Source organism: Etheostoma spectabile, chromosome 16 (genome assembly GCF_008692095.1).
Source record: "Etheostoma spectabile isolate EspeVRDwgs_2016 chromosome 16, UIUC_Espe_1.0, whole genome shotgun sequence".
NCBI lineage: Eukaryota > Metazoa > Chordata > Actinopteri > Perciformes > Percidae > Etheostoma > Etheostoma spectabile.
The window spans coordinates 17,984,407-17,994,057 of NC_045748.1; the positions used below are offsets into that span (position 1 = coordinate 17,984,407).

Genomic DNA, 9,651 nt, shown 5'->3' on the forward strand with positions numbered 1-9,651 from the left:
TAATGAGAAATTGAACAGGTGTTCCTAATAATCCTTTAGGTGAGTGTATGTAAAATATGAACACTGCAGCAACGTCGTGTTGATGCCTGTGCAGTATGCCTGTGTTGATGTTGACACATCTAACAGTGGAAGTTGCCTGCAAGAACTTCTCAGCCTGTTTTTTCTGAACCTGTACTCAAGATCTAAGGCACTATATCATGACCTACTAGTTGGTGATGCACGTATTAATACAAATGCTTCGATACAGCAGCAAATGCTGTGACAGCAATTTAGAAAAAGAACCAATGGTGCAGGGCACAATAGGTCCTCAACTTCTGTAAAGGTCCCCTCAAGATCCCCGGGCTGACTTCAAGAGGTGCCCCTACTTCCTGGTTGCCCACCAGACCTGCTCCGCACATCGGCCCTACCGTTCTCCACTCTATGAGGGCTCTGTCCCTAGGCCATCTGCCTGAGGTTCCCGGCTCCACTCTCCAGCTCTCAGGCCTCTTACCCCTCTTACAATAAACCTGTTAAACTTCATTTCTAGATTACTGTCTATGTTCTGAGCTTGGGTCCACTTACAAAAAAATCCAATCCTGACAGATGGTATACAGGTAACAGTTCAATACTGATTACTGAAAGGGCAAAAAACATGACCTCAAAAGTGTTTGCCACAAGTGCTTAAACATCTGCCTGTGGAGCTATATGAGCCTCAATTCACTAAAGAACAATTCACACCAGAACGAACACCAAACACCAAACGTCTGTCTCAATCCTGCACATGAAAAAAAATGGAATGACTGGTACATGAATATGTAATTCAGAAAAGAGTAAGAAGATATTCATGCTTACTGGAATCCAGATAACAAAAACAAAGACATGTCAACGTCAAAGAAATCAATTACGGTGCAATGTGAAATAAATGTGACTAATGTAAAAACATTTGGGACTTCACCTCACACAGCATTTATAGAACAGTTGTTATCGCAGCGTGCTAATAGCACTACTTACGCACACAACATACACTGTCAAATTTACTTTAACCATATTTGAAGTAATAATCATGCACACACAAAGACAATAATACGGATCTCAACTATAGAGACGCCACCAGAAGTCTCCAGAAAGAGCTCTCAGTTTGACCAGTACAAAAGATAACAGTACATTACCTTAGACACAGGCATCTGGACGCTTAGTGTGTTTGAGTGTGTGGTTTTATTGGTTTGTGTCCCAGAGTGCGACAAAGAATGGCACAGTTCCACACATACACTCACTGACAGAGCATGTGTTGGGCGCGAATAGAGACAGGCTGCTAATACAATGTGACCATATGTGATCTTTTTTTCCTGTCCGTTTGTCTGGATGTGTAAGTGCTCCTCTTGTTCTCTGTCTTGTCGGTGTTGTTGCTGCAGTCCCAGCTTCTCCCTCAGCTCGGTAATAATGCACGTTTCAACGTGTGTGCAAAAGACAGGAAGGAGAGAGAGCAAGAGAGAAAGAGAGTGAGAGAGAGAGAGAGAGAGAGAGAGAGAGAGAGAGAGAGAGAGAGAGAGAGAGAGAGAGAGAGAGAGAGAGAGAGAGAGAGTAAAGAGGGATTAAGTGAAGGATGAGAAATGAAGACTTGGAATCGCGAGTGAGACAAAAGTGTGAGAGTGAAAGGAGGGATTGTAAAAAAGTAAAGTACAGTAAATGTAGAGAAAGTGATGGAAAGATCAAATGCAATTAACTCTCTGAAGACCAAAGCAGTCAACATCCTTCTCTCTATCTCTCCCTCACTCATTCTCTCTTTTCCTCTCTCTCTCACACACTCTCTTCCTCTACATGCTATTTTTAGAAGTTGCTCCTTCGCAAATCAAAACACTGAATCAAAACCTATCAAAGAGCAGGATGTTAAGGGCCATGTCTTTCACACCTAATAAGACATACACAGACACACACACACACACACACAGCTGTTACAATGACCATGTGTCTGCATCAGACCTAAGGGGAGCCGTGTAAGCTATTCATCGGGCCTTATCTAATCACTGTTAAAGTTCTCTACTGTCATCAATGCTAGGTAATACAGCAGGACAACAGCACAACACTTTTATTAATCAAAAATGTAAAAGAAATTAAAAAAGCCCTGCTATTTGCAAAGAAAACTATTTTCCTAGGTCCGTTGCATGCTCAGGGGAGCAAACGTTATCTTTTTGACTAAAGAATGCCCATTATTAAATTTGACAGTGAATGGATTTCATGTATGGCTGTACCTTTTCAGGACCAAGTGTGCAAGCTCCTATGCTGATGCATATTTGCCATTATATAACACAGTTATGAATAGTGAAGGTGAGCTAAAATAAAGCTAAACACAACTCCATCAAAGGAAAATCATGAATGTTACACTACATGAATTACATGAATCCTACACTACAGACCCCAATGAATAGTGTGAAAGTGTGTGTAACTGATGGAGAGACGGGGAGAGGTAGAGAGAAACAAAGACAGTGATAAAGAGAGACTAAAGATTGAAGATGGCTTAGTTGCACTTAATGGCTGAAATAAATTAAAAAAATGTAAAGAACTGAGTCTCTGGTGGAAAACAACCCAAAGAAGAGATACAAAAACACATAAGATCAGATTAGGTTTCTTGTTTTTTGCTCAACTACAGCCTCCATAATAATGTACTGTAGAATGAGGAAATTGCACCAAACATAGCGTAATATATGCTCTCAAATTACTTACATCTGCATCCACATATGCAGTAGTGTTATCTGAAGGACACCGGTGTTTCTTAATATTTTTCAAGAAGTCTGCAAATGAAAGTTTGAGATAGTGCTGTCACTTCATCTTCTGTCACTCACACACACAAAATAACTAAAAAGGCACTATGGCAGTTGGTGGACTGGATATCCTTCCTTAATGACAACATGGCTTCCTCATAGCAACACTTTACTCCAAAACTTTTACACTTTCTATGCAAAAGTCAGACTTGAACTGAAGCAATTCTGGTACGCTTTAGATAGATCTTGAAAGATGATCTCTCTAACCAGCGGACTGCTCTGTTGCCATTAAAGCACCTTCTCAAAAGCAGAAATATCGTAGAATAGACATAACTTGACTATGATATGACAATACATGAAATGTTTCAGCTTGGTTCCTCATACCTGCTCCAGTTATGCTAAATTTGGATGTCCCATGTCAAATAGCATGCAGAGTACTGTGTGTTGTGTGTATGTGCAAGTGTGTAGAGAAAAGAGACGAGCAAAGACAAGACAAATGGAATTCATCCGTGTCTAATTAGAGACAATGAAGGGGAAAGTATGTGTCTGTTGCAGAGAAACAAGGAGAGCGAGAGAAATGTTAATCACGTGTGTCTACAGTACAGATGTTGCCCATATTTGACTTTATATAAAGATACTTTATGCCCTTGTTTTCTGACTGTATGTATCAACTGAGTGGTGATCATGCAAGAAGGGTGCAAAAAGACTTTCACTAGGTTCCTTATGTTTGGCATGTACCATGGAAATGTTTGTAATTAAACTGTTTGTAATTCCCCCTTGAAATGATAAGATGACAGGTATGTAGCAGCCTCATTCGCTGCTCACTCCTATCCTCATTGGGCATCTCATCTCCTATCTCCTGTGCCACTTGCTGCCTCCTACTGTAAACCAGTGAAGCTGTCTCTCTTCAGCTCTATGAGGTTAAAAACCTATGACGGTACCTGTCGCTGTCTCAACATACTGTGCATCATCAGACCATCACTTCTCACATGCTTCCTCTGCTGTCCTGCCGGGGCCTGCCAAAACACATCAAACCATAATCTCATTCTGATTCAGCACACATTCACTCTACATTACGCTGTGTACACCATTAGCTATACTTCTGTAAATAAGTACACTTAAAGGGACTTTGCTTTTATCATTCTACTCTGCTACAAAGAGTTATTAGATATTTAAGCAATTACCTTTCCTTCTCTGTCGGAAACATGTACATCTCCAATCTCCCATTGAGAACCCATGTTGGAAAAACAATTTTTAAGGAATCTTTGACCATTGACTTATGGTACTGCTGCTCAAAATCGATGACTAAATCGTAACAATGCTTTAATGGTGTCTTAAACGTCAATTGACGCCAACACATACAGAATGTGTCACAGTCTGAAGAAGCAGGCAAGGTACATTAGCCTGCATGTGCCAGTCAGGGGACTGAATGTGGTAAATGTGCTGCTATTCTTAAGAGTTGACATGCAATGCTAGGTAATACAGCAGGACAGCAGCACATCATGACAAGTTGATATGTGTCAAGACGCTGCAGGTATGTGTGGCCCGTCAACATTTTCATATACAGAATGGGTTTTCTGATAAATCCTGTGGAACCAGCAGCTTATTTTCTGTTTGTTATTTTGTGTTGCTGCTTAAGATTCAGTGTGCCCTCGTAGTGAGATATGCTGCTCAAAAAATGCATATTCACTGACAGTTCCTATCTTTCCAGTGCTTCATGTATCATTGATCGAGTTTGCCTACGGTGGAGAGACATGGTAGAATGAAAGAGGAGAGGAGAGACCACCACTTTCTTTAAATTCATCATCAAAACTTTAATAAGTAAAGAGAAAGAATAAAACAGAGAGGTAAAGAAATAGGGTCCTTGTCATACTACATCACTGCTTAATCCAACATGAACAAGGCTGTATTATAACCACTTCAGCAGCTTAAACTGATTCTCATACATTTTGAAATGAGACAGCCAGAGAGAACAGAACAAGCTGCCTCCAAACCCCTACACACAGTTTGTTCATTAGCAGCAGCCAGCTTTTTTCAGTGTCCATGCACTCATATAGATTTATGCAACTTTTACTGCAGATAGTTTGCTTTTCTCTTCTGACTCAGACTAGGAGTGCCAGCATTGCTCGTCAGATGCTAACTGTGTGTAATTTAAGTGCGGCTGCCATTTTCAAAATGGCCAGTCCTGCCTTAATTCCCAGTTGAGGGCGTGGGTGTGTGCATTTTATTTTTCCAGCAGCTTAGCGGCTAATGCTGGTCAAGAATGGACAAGACAAGAATGTACCAGTAGTTTTCCAAGGAAAGAGCTCACAGGCTTATAACGGCTGTGGGGTACCAGGCGACAAGGATAAGCGTTTGTTTCTGTACTTGAGTATAGGAACAAATAAAAAGGTTCCAATATGTATTATACATTACTGGTTTATATACTGTATACTGAGCATGTTGTTGATTGATCCCACAGTAAAAACGTCTTGATTCTGATTAAAACGTCTTGACCATCAAAACATTTTTTTATGTTCCTGATTTTACTTTGACGGCTAAAAACACTAAAAGGTATGGTCGCATTAGTCCCGCCCCGCACTAAGCCCCTAAAGGATGTAATGTCACAGTCGGACATATCTGATGCAAAATAAATAGATATTGAACAAAGTGATTACAAAATGTAAACAGAGTATGAGACCAATGCTGCGGTTTATAGTCTGGTATTATAGATTGTATTGACTTGTACAAAACAAGTCAAGTTGACAACTCAATCTGAATGAGTTTGAATACTTTACCAAAATCAACTAAAGTGAAAATAAAATCCTAAAATAAGTGTAACGTAAAATGAACATTTTGCATTAAATCATGACTTGCCAATCATGGATCACTTTGCTCCAAGATATTTTGTGGTATCCATGACTTCATGTCAGACTATTCTCTTTATTTATTTCACAATGGCAAGGCAAGGCAAGGCAAGGCAGCTTTATTTGTATAGCACATTTCAGCAACAAAGGCAATCAAAGTGCTTTACACAAAATCAGTTAAACAGATAAAACACAGTAAAAACAGTTTAAAAATCACAAGCATTAAAACCGGTAAACACATGAATACAGTTAAAAACAAAGAGAAACATAAAACAAAATAAAGTTACAGTGCAGCATAAGAAATTTAAAGAAAGATTAGTCATTTAAAGAAAGGCAGCATCAATAGAAAGGTCTTCAGCCTTGATTTAAAGAACTGAAGTAGCAGCGGATCTACAGGTTTCTGGGAGTTTATTCCAGATATAGGAGCATAGAAACTGAAAGCTGCTTCACCCTGTTTAGTTCTGACTCTGGGGACAGAAAGCAACCTGTCCCAGATGACCGAGAAGGTCGGGTGGTTCATAGTGTAGTAGCAGATCAGCAATAATTTTGGACCTAAACCGTGTGTGTTTATAAACTAGCAAGAGTTTGAAATCAATTCTTGAGACACAGGAAGCCAGTGTAAAGACTTCAGAACTGGAGTGATGTGATCCGTCTCTTGGTCTAGTGAGGACTCGAGCAGCAGCGTTCTGAATCAGCTGCAGCTTGTCTGATTGATTTTTAGGGAGACCTGTAAAACCCCGTTACAGTAGTCAAGTCTACTGAAGATAAGGCATGGACAAGTTTTTCCAATCCTGTTGACACATAAGTCCTTTAACCCTTTGATATATTCTTAAGGTGATAGTAGGCTGACTTTGTAATTGTCTTAATGTGGCTGTTAAAGTTCAAGGTCTGAGTCCATGACTACACCAAGATTTCTGGCTTTGTCTGTTGTTTTTAACATTGTTGCACTGCTGACAGAGTGAAACCATCAGAGAGAAAGAGAGGCATCAGTTATTAACAATGTGATGAAGTTAGTCTTCATAAACATTCACCCAAAAGCCTCTTTTTAACTTCTGCTGACTTTAAATGAAGCTTCATACAATATAGAAACTGGCAAACTCCCATCATGCCCCACTCACAGAGGGACAAGTGGATTAGAAGTATCTAAAGGAAAAAAGGCTCATATCCAAATTTTTCCAAACGGGTAGTATTCAAAGCGTTCAGGGAATAGAGGAACTTGGGTAGCTGCAGACAAACATACTGTGACGAAGTAACCCCATTTATTGGGAAAACAACGTCAGTAGGTAGAATGGGTGTGATATCTACAGGAATGCGTGTTTTCCCTTTGGAGTGGATTCTGCCCTCTCGGCACACTTGAAGATAACTCTTGAGTAAAGTGCATGCTTCAGCAAAGTTTGGATTTACTTAGCTTTGTGCATGAGAGGACAAATACAGTTTCTGACACAAGGAGTATGTGTGGATAATTTTCTAAATCTCCTTTGCTGCAATTCTCACTCACTCACAGGGACCTAGTGCATCAAAATATACACTCTATTCAGTAAGTTGCCTCGTGCTGACTCAGCTTTAAAAATGGGGCAAAAATTAAGTTATTTAAGCACTACCAAAGGAAAAATCCTCCATGGTGAATTGTTGGAACATTCTCTGAGATTAACTCTTAACATCTTACAAACCTTAGTGGATTGAACTTGAATCAAGATGCAAGTTTATCATTATATCTATGAAGGGGACATTGCTGCATTTTAGCAATATTGTTTTTACTGATTCAGATATTAACGTCCTTTTTTTAGATGTATTTATCTAATGCAGTGGCCGTCTGCAAGGACATGGCCCACATGTGTCTACACTATCTATAGGAATGTGTCCTCCTTTCTTTTGCAAATGTGAAAATACCCTAAGGATACTTTGGTTTTTAAAGGCTCCTATGTCTCAGATACAATAATACAAAGGCAATCTCTTCTTGACAAAGATGATTTGCATATAATTAAACACATTTGGACTTGACTGAATACAAACTATTTGCCTCTAAGATACTCTGGAGAAATACAATCAAAAGTGAACTAATTTGTCAAGATGTAAAATGTTATAATTAAGCATGTATGACCCTTGCCTTCAGGACACCAATCAGATTTCAACTTAATACAAGATTGCAGTGAAAGGTTCTAATAACTGACCTGTGACAGCAAACAAGACTATCAGTAAAAAGGAAGCTATTTTAATACTGTTTTTATTAATGCCTTTGCCTGTGTCAGATTTTTCTCGCAAAGTCGCAGAATGATTTACGGCAGCTCTATAGTAACACATTCTGATGGGTCACAGATTTCGGTACAATATTGTTAGTAAATTTCCAGCCAGGTAAAAGGTAGGAGATATGTTTTTATAGGTCTAATTGTATTTTAATTTTATTTTAGAAGTTATCTGTTGTCTGGCTGATACTGGGACAGGGTTTTCACAGAAAAAGGGAAATTAAACAAAGAACAACTAAAAGCTAAAAGAGAAAGTGACAGACGACAACTGAGCTTTCAACAGACTGAGACTATTATAATTCAGGAAATACGCGATTGTAAATTATTCAAAACTCAGGTATGCAATATGCCTATTTTATTTCATGAATGTATTAGGGCTGCACAGAATGAGAAAAATATATATATTTGCAATTATTTGGACTGATACCGCGATTGGTATATGATTCAGGATATTGGAGGGATTGCTTATTTTTGCATAATTATTCTAATTTTCATTGAAAATATTAAAATTAAAATTAAAATGATTATGGTGTTATTTATGCGAGGATCTGTACCAAACTAAGATTTTTTCTTGAATCTGTAGGATACGATTTGTGGGCTGGGACATCTCATCTCAAATATTGCCCCCCCCCCCCCGCAAAAAAAAAAGAGCTTGGTGGAGCATGGATCGTGTCTGTTCAGCAGGCAGTTACATCCTCCTGTGAGACTGACAAAAAGCTTTAGTTTCCTTTCTTATTAAAGTAAACAACTAAAGCTTTAATAAGCATAATAAGTTACCAGTTACAGAAAGTGTTAACATGTGGGCCATGGAAATTGCTAATTAAAATCTGGAAATGCAATCATTCAGGGCAGTTTTTACCATATTTAAATCAATCAATACACTGGTTCAGTCAATCAATACACTGGTTCCGTCAATAGAAATAGAATAAATGGCGTTACCTTACGTGACTTGGTGTGCTTTCTAAACTGTTTTGTTATTGAACAAATTGAACACTGCAGTGTGTTTCATTAATCCGCATATACATAATTGACAATGATCAAGGGAGGAAAGAGGAAAGGAAAGCCACAGGAATATTGTCCATTGTGTTGCTGTGAAACATTACAACATGTGTAAACACATTCCTGCAGAAAAACACTGTAGCAGTAAAATGTTGTTTAGAAGCTTAAATATCTTATCTTTGAAACAGTGTTTAAATATGTTGAATTCTTAGGGAAAAATCACAATGTTCCTAAAAAAGTTTAAATATTGGAAAATATTAAAAAATGGGCCAAGTTCTGACTCACTTACACTTCTAAGTGATCAGGTCTCATCCTGAAGCTTTTGGAAGAAATACAGTATATGGGCAAAAATACACACACATATGGACGCGTATGAATACACGTTCACGCAGAGAGAGAAAAGCATGAAAGACTGTCGGCTTGTCCCTCTCTCTTTCATGTGCTAATGAAATGAACCCCTAATGAACAACAGGTGTGAAATCTATACACAAGGCTATTTATCTCTTTTACTCACCTTTCAGCTAAACTCAAATAAACTGGGTTGGACTACTTTGAAATTTATGACATGAATGGGCTATCTGCTGTTCATCCAAAATACAAGTAAAAATTAAGAAAATAAAAAAAATAAAAATCTAGACCATTAAATGCAAACTACACCTTCACAACTCTGAATACTGTTCAACATGAAGGTATTTATTTGGTCCAAGGTTTTTTAAAAGAACTTCCTCAAACAGCTTACCTATAAACGTCCCTAAATAGGCATGAGAAAACCTGACAAGTGTGTGTGTGTGTGTGTGTGTGTGTGTATATATACAGTATATATAT

At 38.4% G+C, this 9,651-nt stretch overlaps 1 protein-coding gene across 7 annotated transcripts in view; it reads right to left on the reverse strand.

The window, feature by feature from the left end:
* rgs3a (regulator of G protein signaling 3a) overlaps positions 1 to 9,651 on the reverse strand; it is a 192,821-nt gene that overhangs the window by 59,372 nt on the left and 123,798 nt on the right. Inside the window, exon 1 of one of the 7 annotated variants that reach the window (XM_032539761.1) lies at positions 1,149 to 1,405. The exons of the other annotated variants lie outside the window; for them this stretch is intronic. Within the exon in view, the coding sequence (XP_032395652.1) occupies positions 1,149 to 1,163 (15 nt within the window). The 5' untranslated portion in view covers positions 1,164 to 1,405. Of the gene's footprint in view, positions 1 to 1,148; positions 1,406 to 9,651 lie in introns of those variants that run through there. 7 annotated transcript variants of the gene reach the window in all.